The sequence below is a fragment of the Rhinopithecus roxellana genome, chromosome 15 (assembly GCF_007565055.1).
Source record: "Rhinopithecus roxellana isolate Shanxi Qingling chromosome 15, ASM756505v1, whole genome shotgun sequence".
Lineage (NCBI taxonomy): Eukaryota > Metazoa > Chordata > Mammalia > Primates > Cercopithecidae > Rhinopithecus > Rhinopithecus roxellana.
Window position 1 is genome coordinate 90,081,079 of NC_044563.1, and position 20,506 is coordinate 90,101,584.

The 20,506-nt window shown below is 43.7% G+C and overlaps 1 protein-coding gene across 2 annotated transcripts in view; it reads right to left on the reverse strand.

Moving 5' to 3' along the window:
• SBF2 (SET binding factor 2) overlaps window positions 1-16,576 on the reverse strand; it is a 527,862-nt gene extending 511,286 nt beyond the window's left edge. For both annotated transcript variants that reach the window (XR_004053641.1, XM_010384825.2), the window contains exon 1: window positions 16,400-16,576. Coding sequence is in view for 1 of the 2 variants with exons in the window: in XM_010384825.2 (XP_010383127.1) it covers window positions 16,400-16,454 (55 nt within the window). In the remaining variant the exon portion in view is untranslated. The remainder of the gene's footprint in view (window positions 1-16,399) is intronic.
• Between the last annotated feature and the right edge of the window lie 3,930 nt (window positions 16,577-20,506).

Genomic DNA, 20,506 nt, shown 5'->3' on the forward strand with positions numbered 1-20,506 from the left:
TAGCACTGTTCTATCCAGATAAATTTCCTACTATTTACAAACTACTATTATTATTAAAACCGCATGAACCATTGTGTTTGTGGTGAGTTGAACAGCGTTTTCCAAAAATTCACGTCCATCAGAATCTCATAATGTGACTTTATTTGGAAATACGGTCTTTGCGGATATAATTAGTTAAGGATCTTCTGATGAAAATTATCATGGATTTTTAGGGTGAGCCCTAAATCCAATGATTAGCATCTTTTTTTTTTTTTTTTTTTTTTTTTTTTTGAGACGGAGTCTTGCTCTGTCGCCTGGGCTGGAGTGCAGTGGCCGGATCTCAGCTCACTGCAAGCTCTGCCCGCGAGTTTACGCCATTCTCCTGCCTCAGCCTCCCGGGTAGCTGGGACTACAGGCGCCCGCCACCTCGCCCGGCTAGTTTTTTTTTTTTATTTTTAGTAGAGACGGGGTTTCACCGTGTTAGCCAGGATGGTCTCGATCTCCTGACCTCGTGATCCGCCCGTCTCGGCCTCCCAAAGTGCTGGGATTACAGGCTTGAGCCACCGCGCCCGGCCAGCATCTTTATAAAAGAAAGGAAAGGGAGATTTGGACACAGTAACAGAGAAGGTGGCCATGTGATGAGAGAGAAAGTGATCAGAGTTATGCTACCACAAATCAAGGAACACCTGGAGCCACCAGATGCTGGAAGAGGGAAAGGAAGGATCCTTCCCTAAATCCTTCAGGAGACTGAGGCCCACCTGTCACCTTAATTTCAGACTTCTAGTCTCCAGAATTGTGAAAGAATGGTGTTTGTTTTAAACCACAGGTTTGTAGTAATTTGTTACGTCAACCCCAAGAAACTAGCACAGTGTTGGAGCTTAACTAAGTACTACTGTTAAAACATTTTTGGCTGGGCGCGGTGGCTCACGCCTGTAATCCCAGCACTTTGGAAGGCCAAGGCGGGCGGATTACCTGAGATCAGGAGTTTGAGACCAGTCTGGCCAACATGGTGAAACCCTGTCTCTACTAAATATACAAAAATATTAGCCGGGCATGGTGGCAGGTGCCTGTAATCCCAGCTACTTGGGAGGCTGAGGCTAGAGAACAGCTTGAATCAGGGAGGCAGAGGTTGCAGCGAGCCGAGACCGCACCCCATTGCACTCCAGCCTGGGTAACAAGAACAAAACTCCATCTCAAAAAAGAAAAAAGAAATACAATTCCAGCAACACAATGAGTTAATCAATGCCTTCACTTTCCTAACAGTTTTTAATAAAAATGATCTTTATCATATTGGGCATAACAACCTATAATATACAAATTAACCCACAATTGGGAATAAAACTACTCAAAAAGTTATTCCAAGCCTGGGTGCAGTGGCTCTGGCACACTCTTGTAATCTCAGCACTTTGGGTAGCCAAGGTGAAAGAACGGCTGAGGCCATGAGTTTGAGGCTGCAGTGAGCTATGATTGCACTTCTGCAGGTATTCCAGCCTGGGCAACAGAACAAGACCCCGTCTCTTAAAAAAAAAAAAAAGCCAGGCGTGGTGGCTCACGCCTGTAATCTTAGCACTTTGCGGGGCTGAGGTGGGTGGATCACCTGACGTCAGGAGTTTAAGACCAACCTGGCCAACATGGTGAAACCCTATCTCTAATAAAAATATAAAAACTTAGGCCGGGCGCGGTGGCTCAAGCCTGTAATCCCAGCACTTTGGGAGGCCGAGACAGGCGGATCATGAGGTCAGGAGATCGAGACCATCCTGGCTAATACGATGAAACCCCGTCTCTACTAACAAATACAAAAAACTAGCCGGGCGACGAGGCGGGCGCCTGTAGTCCCAGCTACTCGGGAGGCTGAGACAGGAGAATGGCGTGAACCCGGGAGGCGGAGCTTGCAGTGAGCTGAGAGCCGGCCACTGCACTCCAGCCTGGGCGGCAGAGCAAGACTCCGTCTCAAAAAAAAAAAAAAAAAAAAAAAAAAAAAAAAAAACTTAGCGGGGTATGGTGGCGGGTGGCTGTAATCCCAGCTATTCAGGAGGCTGAGGCAGGAGAATTGCTTGAACCTGGGAGGCAGAGGCTGTAGTGAGTTGAGATCGCAGCATTGCATTCTAGCCTGGGCAACAAGAGCGAGACTCCATCTCAAACAAAAAAAAAAGTTATTTCAAGAGGTTGGGTCTCTTGGAATTCATTATTTAGATACTAGTACCTGAAATTTAAAAGCTTACCCTGAAACTTCTTGGCACACATCACCACTATCTTCCCAATACCTCCCTGTCCGTTAGCGCTAAGTTTACCTGTAGATTTCCAGTTTTATTATATGCCTATGTGACTTGTCACCTCCCACAGTGTCCTTACACCTGATCAGTGATATGTTTTTTTGTTTGTTTTTGAGACAGAGTCTCCCTCTGTTGCCCAGGCTGGGGTGCAATGGCGCGATTTCAGCTCACTGCAACCTCCACCTCCCGGGTTTAAGTGATTCTACTGCCTCAGCCTCCTGAGTAGCTGGAATTACAGGTGCACGCCACCATGCCCGCCTAATTTTGGTATTTTTAATAGAGACGGGGGTTTCACCATGTTTGTCAGGCTGGTCTCGAACTCCTGACCTCATGATCCGCCTGCCTCGGTCTCCCAAACTGCTGGGATTACAGGCCTGAGCTACCACGCCCGGCTGATCAGTGATATGTTTTAATGCACATCATTATAGAATACAGTTTTCAGTATAATTTATCTGAAATGTTTGGCATCAGAAGTGCTTCAGGACTCCTTTGGATTTTTAAATATTTGCATTATACTTACCGGTTGAGTATCTCTAATCCAAAAATCCGAAATCCAAAATGCTCCAATGAGCATTTCCTTTGAGTGTCATGTCAGTGCTCAAAAAGTTTCAGATTTCAGAGTATTTCAGATTTTCAGATTAGGGATACTCAACCTGTATCTCCAAGATTAATGAAATGACACTTTTATTTTCCAAAGCACATACTCTAGAGGGGATGACTAAGAGCTGGACTGATATATTTGTATCCCCAATACATGTGCTTGAGACCCTCACATCCTAAGGAACTTTATTCCTATACATACTATCCCCACTTTCTCCAGCATCAACTGTTCTCATTCCATTGATTTCCACTCTTCTGCCTTTAAAATGGTCACATCTATTCCACACATTTTTTAAAACTCTCATTGGATCTTATTAAGTCTGAAATTTAATTCAACAAACATGTTACTGAGAGCAATAAGCCAGGTAACTCTGGGATACAAAAAATTGTCTTTTTACCCTGAAGAATAAGCATTCAAAGTTTTCCAACCAGATACTCTTACCTCTCAAAATCAGATTACTTAAAAAAATCATCTTAATATGCTGCCTCTACTTCCTATTCTTCATCCTGCTAAAATTCTGCAATATGGTTTACAACACAACATTCCAGCTGAAACAATTTAGGGGTAAAACTACCCTTGATACAGCATGGTGTACTGGAGTATGGGCATGAGAAAACTTCTAGGACAGGATTTACCACTCAATAGCTGTGTAACTACTCACAGGTAACAACTGGGGATTAGGGGTGGGGTAGGCGGGCAGCTTTCACTGGTTTCTCCTTCCCCAAAAATTGGACAGAAATAGAGTATGTGTACAATTAACTTTCAGCCCTAAAGTTTTGTGAAATGCAAAGCTTTTCATTAACTCCTCATCTCACTGATCACTATCTGCCACACCTGACACTAAGAATATTCCTTCACTTTCTATGACTTTTCTGATCTCGCCTTCTTCTGTGTATCTGGATTTAGATTAGCCACATGAAGCAATAAACTCAAATTTATAGTGGTTTAAACATACAAGATTATAGCCTTTCATGTCAAAATAAATAAATAATTTTAAAATTCATATTAAAATAATAAAATAAATCCATAGGGTAGCTATCCAGGTCTGCTATGAAATCCCACTATAAGTCATTAGGGACTCAGGTTCTTTCTAGCTTTTTGCTCTGATATACCTAGGGTTTGGGCCTTACCCTCTTGGCCCAAGATGGCTGCTGGGCTGCAGCCTTCATATCAGAATGCCAGTCTTAGGAAAAAGAAAAGCTTGGAAGGCATACCCTCACCCTTTAAGAACACTTATAGGATACTACATTCATCATTTCCACTTACATCCAACTGACCAGAACTTATTAACTGCTTATAGCTGTCAGAAACTTGAAAACAGTCTCTCTTCAGCATGTCCACATGATTAGTCAAAACCATCAGGAGAAGAATCGCCACGGAGAACCAAATGTCTCTTCCAAACTCTCCAAACCCTTCTATGGTTCCTTTTCTTTTACATCCTCTTATCAATAGTGTTTCCAAAGCTTGGTTCTTGGTACTCTATTCTTCTGTCTCTATGCCAACTTCTTGGGGACACCTACACAATGTCATAACTCTATATACCCTAATGACTCTCAAGTCTTTGCACCCAGTCCTCACCTGTCCCATCTTTTGAAGTCTCCACTTGGATAGCTACAAAATAAATACCATTCTATGTCAAGCGCACAAACACGAATAAGTAATTTTAAAAGAAAAACATTCTCATTCTTCCAATTTAAGTCAACATCACAAGTACCCCAGACCCCCAGATCTGCAATTTTGAAGTTGCCTCTGACTCCTCTTTCCATTTTCAACAAGCCATGAGTTGCAGGTCATATTAAACTTCTAAAAAGAAATGAAACAAACTGGACTACATGAGGTTTATATAGCATATGACTTGGGGCATGCATTCATCAAAATGACTATGGCCCCCACAACTCTACTATAATGTTCTAAAGTTATCCTAATTATTAAATCCATAAGCCTATTTTTAGTCCTTATTATACATGACATTTTCAGCACATTTGACATTTGCTATTTCCTCCTCCTCAAAATTCTCTATACCCAGGGTTTCCATGAGACCATATCATGCTATATTGATTCTTTTGCAATACCTCTGACTACTTCTATTTAGTTTCCAGGCTGCCACTGCTTTATCTACCTTTTGAATATTGATTTTTCTCTGAGTACAATTCTGAGGCCACTCTTCTTTTCACTCTATGCACATTTCCTACGCAATCTCACGTTTTCCTTCATATTTGACAATCAGCTGGCTACTGACAATTGCCAAGTTAAATCTCTATCTTCACTTTTCTCCTTACCTCCTGACTCACATGTCTAAACACCTAAATGATATCTCTACCTTGATTATAGACTGTCACCTTTCACTCAGTATTTCCTTCCCTCATCCAAATTCTTCTCCTGAATTCCCTATTTGTATCCATAGTATCATGACACATATTACCCAAGCTACAAAGTTTGTTAGCCTCATCCACTCTTTCTACTTTACCCCTCACATTCATTCATTACTAAGTTTTATTAACCTCAACTTTCAAATTTCTCTAGCATCCACACCTTCCTTGCCATTTCCACCATAAAAATGCTTGAGCTTTCTCATTCTGGTCTTTCTCCCTTCAGTTCATTGCCATTTGAGTCACATTTCTGTTGTTTATTGCTTTTTAAGAGCTACCATTTTTCAACAGACCCTACCATCTATAGATTCAAGGTTAAATTCTATAGCCTGATGTACAAAGCTTTTCCCAATTGTCAACCTACTCAAGCATCAAAGCCTATCTCAGTTTCCATCTACATTCACTTCTCCATTCCTGTAACAAGACATTCACACACACATATTTTTCCTCTATGCCTATAATCTTCTCTGTCCTCTTTTCCACATAGCAAATGTTTATGCAAACTATACAACTTGGTTTAAACATCACCTCTCATAAGAAGTATTCTCTTTTTCCCTCAGTAAAGTGGGTCCATCCTCCTGAAATAATTTATCATTACTTGCTTCAAGATTCTGTCCACTAATGACTAGGTTAGGGATAGAGTTTTAATCTTTACTCATTTGTATCTAGCCTAGCACTTAGCACAATGCCTGGAAAGCAATAAATAACTGTTAAATCGGTGAATCCCAAATGGTTCTTGACAGGTGGCAACAAACAGCAACTAGAAAATACCAACTACTTCAGGGGAAAAAACTCAAGCTATGTATTACAATGGTTTAATAACAACCAATTATCAATTTTTACAATGTCTCAAAATGTATTTCAGGTGTTATACATAAATTTACATTCTAGCTTATCTCTCTTATACTGCTTAAATACTGCTTAAATACTGATTAAATGCCTAAGAAACATGTCAAACATTCTCTAACATACTTAAGCAGATTGATATAAAAAAATACAAGAACTTCAAATGATTAACATAATTGACTCCAGATGAAATACCACCAAGATAAATGAATTATAAATGTATTAATGGACAGCAGAAATAAAAAAAAGTAAAGGCATATAAAATAATTAACCCAGGTAGTCATTATCAATTTTTCTGGACAAATCTCAGTAAAAGAAAGTAAAAACAATAAGAAAAGTATGGTTGGCTAAATAACCACATATTAGAAGCTAATGATATTTCCTAATTATTCTGCCATAGTACACAGGCAGAGTCAGAAAAACAAAGTCTTAATTTCAAATTATCAAAATCAAACTGTCATAAAAAATCAGTGGTTTTCAAGCTATGTTCTCCTCAGCATAACAGCATCATAAGAACACAAAACTGGAAACAAGGTCCAATAGTGAAGTGACTAAGTTAAAATGATACACTCAAATTATATAATAATACAGCCACTGGACATTATGTTTTTCTAAAATTTTATAAAATAAATTTTCCTTATGTCATTAATAGTTTTTAAAAAGATAGTAAGGGTATCTTTCTTTCTTACAGCTTTTTTAATTGAACTTTTAATTTTCAGATAGTTGCAGATTTACACATAGTTGTAAGAATTAATACAGAAACCATGTACCTTTTACCCAGTTCCCCCCATTGGTGACATCTTGCAAAATTAAATTACAAAATCACCACCAGGATATAATAGAATCCACCAATCTCATTCACATTTCCTCAGTTTTACCTATACTCATTTCTGGTTGTAAGCGTGTATTTAGTTCTATGCAGTTTTATCATACATGTAGACATATGTATCCACCACCCAGTCAAAATATAAAAGTTTTATCACCACAAAAATTCCTCCCAATTACCCTTTTATAACCACATCCACCTCCCAATCTCCTTTTTTATAGCTTTTTTCCCCATATTTTCAACAACTGTGTGTTCATTCTGTGTTATCTTTGTTAACTACCTATGATGTACCAGGCACCCTTCTTTCTATATAATTCAAATAGCATGCATTACCTCTTTTTTCCAGTTTGTAAAATAAATTTTTCAAAAGACAAGGGGTTTTTGCTTTTGTTTTTGAAACGGAATCTTGTTCTTTCACCCAGGCTGGAGTACAATGGCACAAACACAGCTCACTGCAGCCTCGACCTCCTGGGCTCAAGTAATGCTCCCACCTCAACCTCCCAAGCAGCTGGGACTACAGGCATCCATCACCACACCTGGCTAATTCATTTTTACGTTTTTTAAATTTTTAGTAGAGACGAGGTCTCACTATGTTGCCCAGGCTGGTCTCAAATTCCTGGGCACAAGTGATTACCTACCTCAGCCTCCCAATTACAGGTGTGAGCCAACTGCACCCAGCTGAGTTGTTTTTTTTTTTTTATCCAATTATAAAATATAAATATTTAAAAATTCAACTGCAAGTATTGTTAATTGCAAAGACACTTTAGGAACAAAAATAAAGAGTGTATCATTTGGCCAGTGAGGTGGCTCATGGCTGTAATCCCAGTGCTTTGGGAAGTTTAGGCAAAAGGACTGCTTGAGGCCAGGAGTTCAAGACCAGCCTGGGTAACATGGTGAAACCCCATCTCTACAAAAAATACAAAAATTAGCCGGGCATGGTGGCGTGCACCTGTAGTCCCAGCTACTCAGCAGGCTGAGGTGGGAGGATGAATTGAGCCCTGGAGATCAAGGCTTCAGTAAATTGTGATTGTGCCACTGCCTTCCTGCCTGGGCAACAGAGTGCGACAAAAGGAAAAAGGAAAGGGAAGGCAAGGCAAGGAAGAGAGGAGAGAGGGGAGGAAAAAGGGAGGGAGGGACAGACTTGTATCTAGAATTAGAAAAAAAAAATCTCAATAATACTGAGGCAGGAGAATAGGGTCTGGTGGCAGGGAACCTAAGGACTTTGTAGAACTAAATCAAACAGAAAAACCCCAACTTTCTACATCCAAGTAAATAATTGTGTAACTTCACTTCAGCTATGTCAGGAAACATCTTCTTTATTTGCATAGGGTGTACACCAAGTAAATAACTTTGTAACTTCACTTCATCCTCTTCATTTACATAAGGCGTACATAGCACAACCAACAAGAAACCTCTACAGGGTATTTCAACCCCAGAAAATTCCATAACCAGCACTCTCAAGCTGCTCGCTCAAGCTCATTCCCATCCTGTGGAGTGTACTTTCATTTTAATAAATCTGTGCTTTTCTGTCATTGCTTTGTTTGTGCATTTTGTCCAATTCTTTTTTCAAAACACCAAGAACCTGGACACCCTCCACCAGTAACAGTAAGAAGTCAAACAACCCAATAAAAAGGGCACAAATTTGATCAGACACTTTACAAAAAAGTACACAAATGGCAACAAGCACTTGAAAAGGTGTTCAACATCATTAGTCACCAGGAAAACACAAACTAAAACCACAAATGAGGTATGTTAAGAGAGTAGATCTTTTTTTATTGGAGAAAAAAGCCTGTTGCCCACACTGGTCTCAAAATCCTGGACTCAAGAAATCCACCCACCTCAGCCTCCCAAAGTGCTGGGATTACAGGCATGAGCCACTGCACCCTGCCAAGAGAGATTTTAAATTTCTTCACCATAAACACACATACACACACACATAGGGTAACTATGTGAAGTGATGGGTATGTTAATTACCTTGATTGTGGTAATCATTTCACAATGTATACATAAAACATCACACTGTCCACCATAAATATATATGATTTTTATTTGTAAATTACACCTCAATAAAGCTAGGGGAAGTTTTTTTTTTTTTTAAGATAGAGTCTTGCTCTGTCGCCAGGCTGTAGTGCAGTGCCGCAATCTCGGCTCACTGCAATCTCCGCCTCCTGGATTCAAGCCATTCTCCTGCCTCAGCCTCCCAAGTAGCTGGGATTACAGGCGCCCGCCACCACCCCCAGCTAATTTTTGTATTTTTAGTAGAGACAGGGTATCACCATGTTGGCCAGGATGGTCTCGTTCTTTTGACCTCGTGATCCACCCACCTCGGCCTTCCAAAGTGCTGGGATTACCAGCGTGAGCCACTGTGCCCAGACTGTTTTGTTTTGTTTTTTTGTTTTTAGTGAAACCAAGGTTATTAGAGAACAAAAAAAAAAAAAAAAAAAAAAAAAAAAAAGGCTACTCCACAGGCAGAGCAGCCAAAAATATTTTTAAGTAATAGATTAAATTTAAAAAGAATAACTAGAACTCTCATACGTTGCTAGTGAAAATGTAAAATGGAACAGCCAATTAGGAAAGTTTGTCAGTCTCATACAAACAAGACACTTATGACCTAGCAATTCTTCTCCTACATATTTACCCAAGAGAAATGAAAACAGGAACATATAAACATTCAAAGATCTGTATGCAAATGTTCAGAACAATTATGTTCACCATAGCCCAAAACTAGAAATTCAAGTGTCCTTCAACTGGTGAAAGGATAAATCATATCATACTCAGCAATAAAAAGCAACAACTGTCAGTAAATACAACCTAGATAAATCTCAACTGTATGATCCTAAGTGAAAAGCCAGACACAAAAAAACTGTATACTATTTATATGACATTCTAGAAAAGACAAAAACATACAGACAGAAAACAGATCAGTGACTGCCAGATGGTAGAAAGGAAACTGACTACAAAGAGGCATGAGAGGACTTTTTAGAAGCATGAAAATGTTCCCTATCTATCTATCTACCTACCTATTTTTAGAAACGGAGTCTCAATCTGTCACTCAGGCTGGAATACACTGGAGTGATCATGACTCACCGCAGGTTCAAACTCCTAGGTTCAAGCAATCCTCCCATCTTAGCATCCCAAGTAGCTGGAACTACAGACATGTGCCACACCAGGCTACTTTTTTTTTTTTTTTTTTTTCAAAGATGGGGCTCACCATGTGGCACAGGCTGGTCTCAAACTCCTGGCCTAAAGCCATCCTCCAGCCTCAGCCTCCCAAAGCATTGCCATTATAGGTATGAGTCACAGCGGCCAGCCCTGTATCTATACCTTGATTGCAGTAGTGGCTACACTAATGTATATATTTATCAAAACTCACTGAAATGTTCACTTAAAAGAGTAAATTTTATTGCACGTAATTTATACTTTATTAGACATTGTTATGGGATCTTTAGGGTGTCACTTTTCTGGCCAGAAACCTGTGGCCGGTGGCGCCTCTGCCCGAGTTTTGCTCAGATCCGCTAGGCTTGCTCTACCCACTCGGCCTGGTAGGCTACACTCAGCTCACGCTACCAGCCTGGACCCCATGCCTCCAAGAAAGACTGGAGTCAGGCGTGGAGCGGTGAGGGGTATGTAAGCCGGCGTACAGTCTGGCCACTGCGCAGTTAGACATGCCAGCTGCTGCCACAGGGTGGGCAGATCCAGGTACTGGCATGAGTGCCAGCTCTCTGCAAGGCTGTGGCTGGACCAGGTGTACCACAAGCAGCTTCCCTGGCCGGCACCGGGGAATGCAGTGAAACTCAGAAGCTTGAAGATGCCAGGAACCATAGGGCCCCAAAGATGGGGTCACAGCCCTAGCTTGGGGAGCTCCCAGGTCTGGGCTCCCAGAAGGGCCACCACAGCTCTTCTCCCCCTTCCTTCACCTGCAACATGGTGAGCAATGGGCATGTTTCAGCTCTGCTTGTGTTACAGCTCTTTTACCCTCGCCATTCAAGGGTCCCAAGTTCTTGTCCTGTGACCAAGAAGAATGAGGTCCTCAGGTAACAAGTGGAGGGTGAGCAAGACAGAGGAACTTTATTGAGCAACAAAACAGCTCAAAGACCCACAGTGGGCAGCTCTACTCTGTAGTAGGGTATCCTGATGAATGTTCAGCTCCTAGCAGAGAGGGTAGCTCCTTTATGCAGGCAGGTCACCCCATCAAGTATTTTCTCAGCAGTGAGAGTGGTTCCTCTCTGCAGCTGGTCATCCCAACAGGTGTTCAGCTATCAGCAGAGAGGGCAGCTTCTCTCTGCAGCTGGTTGTCCTGCTGTCTGCAGCTCTCAGCAGAGAGGTCCTAGACTAGAGTGGGTGGCTCCTCTCTGCAGGCAGATTGTCCCATCATCTCTTCAGCTCTCAGCAGAGAGGGTAACTCCTCTCTGTAACTGGTTGTCTCGTCATCTCTCCATTCTCTGCTCTGGGCTGAGCCTGCAACTTTTATGGGCCTCAGACAGGGAAAAGGGCACACCGATTGTCTATTGGTGGGCACAGAAAAGGTACCACAAGTCCTCACTCTAGTCCATAGGACTGGCAGCCTGGCCCCCAGCCTTCAAGCCCTCCCCGGCCTGAAGGTGAGGCCTCACCAGAGAACTGCCCACTTCCGCCCAGCAGCCTGTCTGCTTCCTGCTGCCATCCATGAAGCCCAGGCTGCTCGCGTCAAGGGGTACCTGCAGGCCTGCGCCAAGCTGCCCTCAAACCCCTCCTATGGTGCTTGTCAGGGCCCAAAGTCCAGAGGGGCCCGAGGAGGCAGGGGCCTAGTGTGTCAGCGCTGACCTAAGTGTGTACACATCTGGCTGGGCTGTGACAGCACCCTGGTTTGGCCCCAACCCCGCTCCGAGATTGGAGCAGGCACCTCCAAGCCTACAAGGGCAGGAGGGATGCCTCCTCTGGCCCCTAAGAGTGCAAAGAGGCCTGGGTCCACAGCCCCAACTTGGGCAGCTGCAGCTGTGTGGGGTGGGGGCTCCTACTCATGGCCCCCAACAACACAGGGAGGACTGGGTCCACAGCTCTGACTTGGGTGGCTGCAGCACACCCAGGAGGGCGGGGCTGCTGCCTGCTCCTGGCTTTCATCAGGTCTGTGCAGTGTGCAGCCCCAGCCATGTCCCCTCGTAGCCTGGAGCCGGGGCTCCAGGTTCTCGCTGGGCCCAGGCCGGTATCCAGGGCAGAGGCAACATCTCTACCAGCTCCCCCTTACCCAGCTTGTGGCCCTGCCTAGGGGGATGCCTCCAGGAGCAGATTGTGGGTCCTGGGCCCAGCCCTTGGGAGTGTCAGGCCTGGCAATCACCCTGATGCAGGGTGGAACCCAGAGATGCGGCCCTGGGCAGCCCTGCTCAGAGCCTCACCATGAGGCACAGGAACCCGGTGCCCTCGGCAGGGTGGATGCAGTGACCACGCTGCTGGCCAGGTCCCTGAAGCAGGTACTGCTCCCACTTCCCGCCCCAGACCCCCAAATCGCACCTCCAGCTCCGCCTCCTACTCATACCTTCCCCGCAGCATTGGTGGGCAAGAGTGGTGACACAGGGTCAGGAGCCCGGGAGGCTCTGGGCCTGAGGGCAGGTCCTGCCAGAGGCACGAGGGCGGGGGCAGTACAGTCGGTTTTCTCAGGGACACAGGGCACAGGTGACCCACCAGCATCACTGCTGCTCCCACAGCCGCTCCTGACACCACCGCCCGCACCTCCCCATGACTAAAGAAGAATTCTCCCAAGTTAAAAAGTTACACATTTCACTATTGACATTCTATAATTTATACAAGCTTCTGGATTGTGTTACTTAAAAAATTAATCTTCCTTCTCCTTCCCTTTTCCTGCTGTGAGAAGAGCAGTTGTCATGGTACCCCTGGGGTGAAGGTGGATCCCTGGGGTGGAGCTTGTCATATTGCCATAGACCAAGAGAGCTAAGGAGGGAGAATGTGTGGTACGGGCAAAGCCAAACATTTTGCTTCAGAGCCCAAGCATTAAGGCAGGAGGGGAAAACTGGCAAAGGGCACTGGGGTACAACACAGTGAGGATGTCTTCCAATGGAAGCAGCTCACTGTGGGGTGTCAGAGTCTGAGTGGCGTAAGAAGTGTGTCCACCAACAGTGGAGAGACCAACATGAGGAGTCATAGCCAGAGCGCTGGGGAGGGTGTCCCTGTATTGAAGCATGTTGGTATAGACTCTTAGATCCGGAATGGGGTAGGGGGATGGAGGAGATATAATGAAGAATCCAAGTCCCAGCAGTGAGAGGAATGGATGGCAGTGAAGATGGGAGACTGAACAGTAAGTAAATACATTAAGGATAATGGAAGCCAGATTTCTCACTGTCAGAGAACATTACAATATGAAAAAGGAGAAAACTAGAATAGATCCTGGAATATTTTATTGAAATTGGAGGTATCAGTATGAATTCATAGTTTTCAATATACAGAGATAAATATAGATATAAACGCATACATACCTATACTTACCAGGCCTGACCACTAACAGGACCTGGAAGCAGTAACAACCCAACAGCAATAAACATACTAGCCTTGACTGAGATCTTAGCTTCTAAATGTCATTCTTCACTAAAAGGAACCAGGGATCCCTAAATGGCTGATTCCAGAATCAAGGCAGGGAAAGTACAAGATGAGCCAGGTACAGGTTCTTGTACCAAAAAGTAAAAAGATGTTCTCAAAGAGTGATGGGGATGTACCATAAGAACACAGAAGCCAGCTTCAACAGCTCTCACTGGCCAAATAAAGAACAATTTGAACATCAAAATAAATAATGCTATAGTCTGAATGTTTATGTACTCTCCCAAAATTCATATGTTAAAATCCTAACACCCAAGGTAATGGTATTATGAGGTGATGACTTTGGGAAGTGATCAGGTCATGGGGGTGGAGCCCTTGTGAATGGGATTAGTTCCCTTTTTAAAGAGACCCCAGAGAGCTCATGTGACCCTTAAGCCTTATGAGGTTAAATTGAGAATATGGCTATGAGGAAGCAGGTCCTGACCAGACACTGAACCTGTCAGAGTCTTAATCTTGGATTTCTCTGCCTCCAGACTGTGAAAAATAAATTTCTATTGTTTGTAAGCCACCCAGTTTGAAGTATTTTTGTTATAACAGCCCAAATGGACTAAGGCAAATAGTAACAGAATATAATCCACTAAACACACATACACACACACACACACACACATACATACACACACACACAGAGAAAACCATGACTCCATGTAGATGTCAAGAAATGATTAAGAGTTTAGTGAGGAACAAGATATTTACATAGTTTCAAAGTACATGACAAAAACAATCAACTATTAATTTTATAGTGGAGAAAACTGACAGATATTACTTATGTCAAGTAATCAAAGTAAAAATAACAACGAAACAAAGTGAAATTGTGCACCACCTGACAGGATGCAGTGAGCATCACTTCTGTGATATCCTTCCCAAGCGCATATTCGTATGTATCTAATCATGAAGGAACAGACAATCCCAAATTGAGGGGCAGCCTACAAAGTAACTGACCTGTAATTGTTAAATATGTCAAGGTCATGAAAGTTAGGAGAAGATAAAGGAAATGTTCCATATTGAGGGAGACAAAAGAGACATAACATGAACGCAACACATATTGCTAAACTGGATCCTTTTGCCAGTAAAGAGATTAACAGCACAATCAACAAAACTTGAACCAGTCTGAGAACTAGATGGAGTACTGTATCACTATTCATTTCCTGTTTTGGTTATTGCACTGTGATCATGTAGAACATTCTTGTTTGCAGAAAATGCACATTAAAGTATTCTGGGATGACAGGGCATCAGGTCAACAGCTTCCTCTCAAATTCTTGGGGGTGGGGGAGAATTTTTTGTACCATTCTTGCAAATTTTTTGCAAGTCTGTTATTGTTTCAACATTGTTGGCCGGGCGTGGTGGCTCAAGCCTGTAATCCCAGCACTCTGGGAGGCCAAGGCAGGTGGATGACAGGATCAGGAGTTCAAGACCAGCCTGGCCAGGATGGTGAAACCCCGTCTCTACTACAAATACAAAACTTAGCGGGCGTGTTGACAGGCAACTGTAATCCCAGCTACTCCAGAGGCTGAGGCAGAGAACTGCTTCAACCTGGGAGGCAGAGGCTGCAGTGAACCGAGATCGCACCACTGCACTCCAGCCTGGGCAACAGAGCAAGACACCATCTCAAAAAAAAAAAATTGTTTAAAAGTGTGGGGGGGGTGGCACAATGTCACTAAAAACTAAAGGTTAAAAAACTGATTTCCCACACTTAATCTTGATAAAAAAGAAACATCCCACTATGCAAAATTACTAGGAAATAAAATTTTGGAGCCAGAAGTTTAAAAATTTAATATTTCTCTTTAACAACTGATCTCAATCAGGTCATGACTGGTGAGAGGCAAAAGAACATGAAAGGTTCCCACTAAAGGAGAGGAAGTTCTTAGGAGAGGAATAATGAGAGAGACAGTGGACCACGAGTGGGTAGAACAACGGCATTCTGGGCTACCAATGGCTGTAACCATCAGGAAAACACAATCTCAGCATCTCTGAAAAATGAAGGGGCTGTGGAGCTGATATCTAAAATTCCTTGCAAATACGGGACTAGAATTGCCCTGAAATAGAAGTGATTCCCCAGCTCAATTTGTTATTACATTATGCTTAGCTACACAGGAATACAAAAGAATGCAAATACAGAAATAAACGTGCATGAACCGCGAATTCTCTTAAGTTGTGGAAGGCCATCAATTAAAGTGTAAAATACAATGCATTTGCCCAATTCTTCCTAAGAAAATTCTGTGACAAATAAAAAGAACAATGAAAACACATTAGAGTGAAACAAGATCACTTTCAGTGGTCAGCTGGCTGTCCCTAGTTAAAAGACAAGTCATATCATTGTGAAGTGTCACAATGTGAAGTCACATTTGTCCTGAAAGAATAGGGAGCATTTCCTAGAAAGGTGTAAAAGTGCAAAGAATCCTTTCCCCTTCCCTGGTACTATGCGTTCCTTAGGACGGTCACTAGGCCCCCAACAGCACAGGGGTGAGGTAGCACTGGACTCTCAGCACTTCCTTTCGGAGAGGACAACCCCCTGCGTCACTGGTTACTCATTCAGGATGCAGGGCAGAAGTTTATCCCCGAGGAACTTAGCACAGTTGGCTCCTGCCCTCCCAGCCTTGCGGTCCTGGGCCCAATCCCAGGGCTCTGCCCCGGGTACCCGGCAGCCTCCAGCGGGAGGGTCGCAAGACCCCAACTCGCCTCCGGCCAGCCCAGCGGGTGCGCCCAGGGGCTGGGCAGACGCGGCGTCTTCCCTCCCCCTACCGTCATGCCGGCCCCCCACGCCCACCGCCAGACTCGGCCCAGCCGAGAAGGCCGGACGCCGACCGCCCGCTCCTCAGAGACTCGGCCTGGCCCTCCCCGACGCCCGGCCCCGCGGAGCCCACTGGACAGCGGCCGGGGGGCGGGGAGGCCCGGGGGCGGCGCCGCCCCACACCCTTACCTGGCTTCTCGTGGTCATAGCCTACCACGATGAAGTAGTCAGCCAGCCGGGCCATGGCCGCCGCCGCCGCGCTCGGGAAGCGGGTCCCCGTCGCCGCCCTCGCCCACCCGGCCCGGGAGGGCTCAGCATTTTCCCTGCAGCGGCAGTAGCGGCAGCGCTTCAGCCATGTTTGACAACCGAGGCGCGCTCTGCGCTTGCGCGGCGCCTAGTGCCCGCTCCTACCCCGCCCCCACCCGCGCTGGCTCGGCTACCCCAAGCCCGGGCGGCGAGCCCACCCCCACCCTCGGCTGGCCTCGCGGACTGCTGCACTTGGGGAGTGGGCGGCCAGGCGCGTTCCCGCCACGCGCTGCCAATGCGGCCCCTGGAGGTGGTTTGAGGCCTGGATGTTGCTTCACGGCCCCCTCCCCCTCGCTGTTTTTCCTAAAGCAGGGGGTCCTTCCTTCCGCCTTCTCTATTCTGTTTGGATTTGGAAGAAGGGACGTGGAGAGTTGAGGGGTCACTTGGGAAACTGGCTGCTTCCTCTGCTCCCCACCACCACCAAAGATGAAATTCTCCCGCCCTCGGTTGGAAGCAAGGAATTTGCACCGACAGGGCTTTTGCTGCATGTTTCCTGTTTATGTTGTGTAGATGGGAATTTTAGAAACATGCCTCCGAGCAGACGGGGGAGGGAGAGGCTTTTGCGCAATTCTCCAAGGCGCCTCGGGTTTCAATGCCGGGTGGGCCGGGGGCGGTCGGCCTGGGCTTCCCCCGGAGCGCCCCGGGGAGCCAGATTCCACCGAGGAACGCGGCATCCCCGGGATCCTCCCGAACTGGGTTGGCCTCTCCCTGGGGAGCCCCGCCCGCCTCGGGTTGCTTCCCTCGCAGCGGTCCCAGGGCTCTCGCAGCCCATACAGGTGGTTACTTCCAACTTCCCTGCTCAAACACGCACAAAAATGAATAAATGATCCCGTCCTTCCGTCTCGGGATTATCCAAGTCGCATGCTTTTTTGTTGAACCTCATATTGACCATTTCGAATTTGGGTGGTGCGACATTCAGATGAACTTACTTTGTCATTTGTTAATCTCTCACGAAGTTTTGGTAGTAGAATTTGTACAAGTGGTAAACCAAAGTTTTGGAAATCTCTGGTTTAGAAGTTGTCTTTGTGGTTGCTTATCACTGTTCATTATTAATTGAGGGTTTGATCCTTCATATTTACATATAAGACAAGGCCTCTACCAAATATTTTTAATGAGTAAAAGTGCGATTTTCCCCAACGACCAGCAGGAAGCCGCAATGGTTCCGACTCTAAACTGAGAGAGTTGACATCTCAGCTCCTGAAGATTTACTCTGCTGTAATTTACCATTTCCCCTTCCTCTGCCACACTTGTTTCATCTACAAATTGGGAGGGTTGGGCTGCACTAGAACTGAAACTGAAGGAATACTTGAAATCCAGGACCTCTATGTCAGTTGCTAATGGTAAAACTGAATCAGCTGAATTTGCAAACGTGGCGGGAAGATAGTTTGATCCTGAGAATAATTAAACCAAAAAAAAAAAAAAAAAAAAAAAAAACCTCAGTCATACCCCATGTAGCAATCCTCTCTGTAACTTCACTGAGAGCTCATCACCCAACTTGATCACTTTCAGCAAAGAATAATATTACTTCCTTGGGAGGCAGCCCATTCCACCGTTTAACAGCCCTGTTGTTAGAAAGTTCTTCCTTATTATCTTAGAGTTGTCTTACTGTAATTTCCCCTGATTCTGCTCTCTGGAACTATCCAGAAAAAAAAATAAAATCTGTCTTCGTATGATAGATTTTTAAGGCAGCTATCATATTCCTTCCTGACCTCTTATCTAAAAATTGGGTAAAATTCACATACGGTAAAATTAGCCGTTTTAAAATGTAGAATTCAGTGGCATTAAGTACATTCCCAATGCTGTACGACTACCATGTCTATCTAGTTACAAAACATTTTCATCACCCAAAAGAAAACCTCACAACCATTAAGCACTCATTCTCATTCCCCTATCCCACAGCCCCTGGCAATCACCAATTTGCTTTCTGTCTCTATGGATTTACCTATTATGAATATTTCATGTTTATATCATACAATATGTGACTTTTTGTGTCTGGGTTTTCTCATTTAGTATATTGCTCTCAGCTTTTATACGGGCAGATGCAGTACAAGGTTGTAGTATCACGTTGAAGTATCAACACTTCATTATTTTTTATGACTCAATAATATTCCATTGTATGTTGCATTAGACTGTTCTCACGCTGCTAATAAAGACAGGATAGTTTATAAAGAAAAGAGGTTTAATTGACTCACAGTTGCACATGGCAGAAGGCAAGGAGGAGCAAGGCGGCAGACAAAAAGCTTGTGCGGGAGAACTCTCCTTTATAAACCAAAAAATCTCGTGAAACTTATTCACTATCACGAGAACAGCGCGAGAAAGACCTGCCCCCCATGATTCAATTACCTTCTACCGGATCCCTCCCATGACAGGTGGGAATTACGGAGTACAATTCAAGATGAAATTTGGGTGAGGACACAGCCAAACCATATCATATGTATATACCATATTTTGTTTATCTGTAACAACCCATACAGACATATGGGTTGTTTCCACCTTTTGGCATTGTAAATAGTGCTGCTGCAAACATGCATGTACATGTATTTGAGTACCTGTTTTCAATTTTAAGGGATATATTCTTGGGATTGGAATTACTGGATTAAGTAGCAATTCTGTTACTACTGTTTCCCACAGTGGCTGCATCATTTTACATTTTCACCAGCAATGTGCTAGGGTTCTAATTTCTCTGCATCTTTGTCAACTCTTGTTTTCCTATTGTTTATGTTTTGTTATAGCTATCTTAGTGTGAAGTGATATCTCATTGTGGTCCTGTTTTGCCTTTCCCTAAAGACTAATGATGTTGAGGATCTTTTCATGTGTTTATTGGCCATTGCTAAATCTTCTTTGGAAAAATGTCTATTCAAGTCCTTTGCCCATTTTAAAATTGATTCTTTGTCTTTTTGAGATTAAGTTGTAAGAATTCTTTATATATTCTGGATACTAGTCCTTGTCAGATATATGATTTGCAGATATTTTCCCATAGTGTACGTTGTCTTTTAATTTTCTTTTTAAAATTTTTATGCCTTATTCCCCCCAGATATTTCCTATTTTATTTTATTTTTCATTTTATTTTTATGTAGAGATGATGTGATGTTGCCCAGGCTGGTCTTGAACTCCTGTCCTCAGGCAATCCTCCCATCTAGCCCTCCCAAGGTACTAGGATTAGAGGCATGAGCTTCCACACCTAGACTTCATTTTCTTGATAATGTCCTTTGCCGCAAAAGTTTTTAATTTTGATGAAGTCAAATTTTTTAGTTTGTTTCTTTGCTTTTAGTGTTATATCTAAAAATTTATTGCCATATTAAAGGTGAGATGAAGATTTACTCTTGTTTCCTTCATAGTTTTAGTTCTTCTATTTAGTACTTTGACCCATTTTGAGTTAATTTTGTAGTGGTAAGGGGTCTCATTTTACCTTTTAAATGTCTTGGCTTTTATTTCATTTGCAAGTACTCATTTAAATTGTTTTAATTTTTTAAAATTAAAGTTTAGTTGTTTTTAAGCCTAGAATCAAATGCTATCTGCTTTTAGGCATATTTCGTCTGTTACTGTCATAAATAGACTTCCAGTCCATTTGTAAACACCCATTTTGTCACATAGAGATTTTAACATATCCTAGGTATATGTAGAAAGGCACTGTATGTTTGTATATACATGTGAACATATTTTGTATATACTAAAGCTGTGTTTTGCTTCTCAGCCAACAGCTGCCAGGCTGCTGAAACTGATAAGCCCTGACAAGGCAGCCTGATTACTGAGGTTGGCGGAAAGCCAGACCATCCCCTACGATAACCACCATCACCTTTCACCAAAGAGAGAGAGAGTAAAACAAGCCCAGATTTGTTTTCCTGAAGGCTGGTGGGAGCAGGAAGAGAGGAAGGATATGTAACACTCTCACGATGTGTACCTGGCAGATGCCTTTCTTTTTTGCTTTAGAAGACGAAATAGGCGGAGCGCGGCGGCTCACGCCTGTAATCCCAGCAGTTTGGGAGGCCG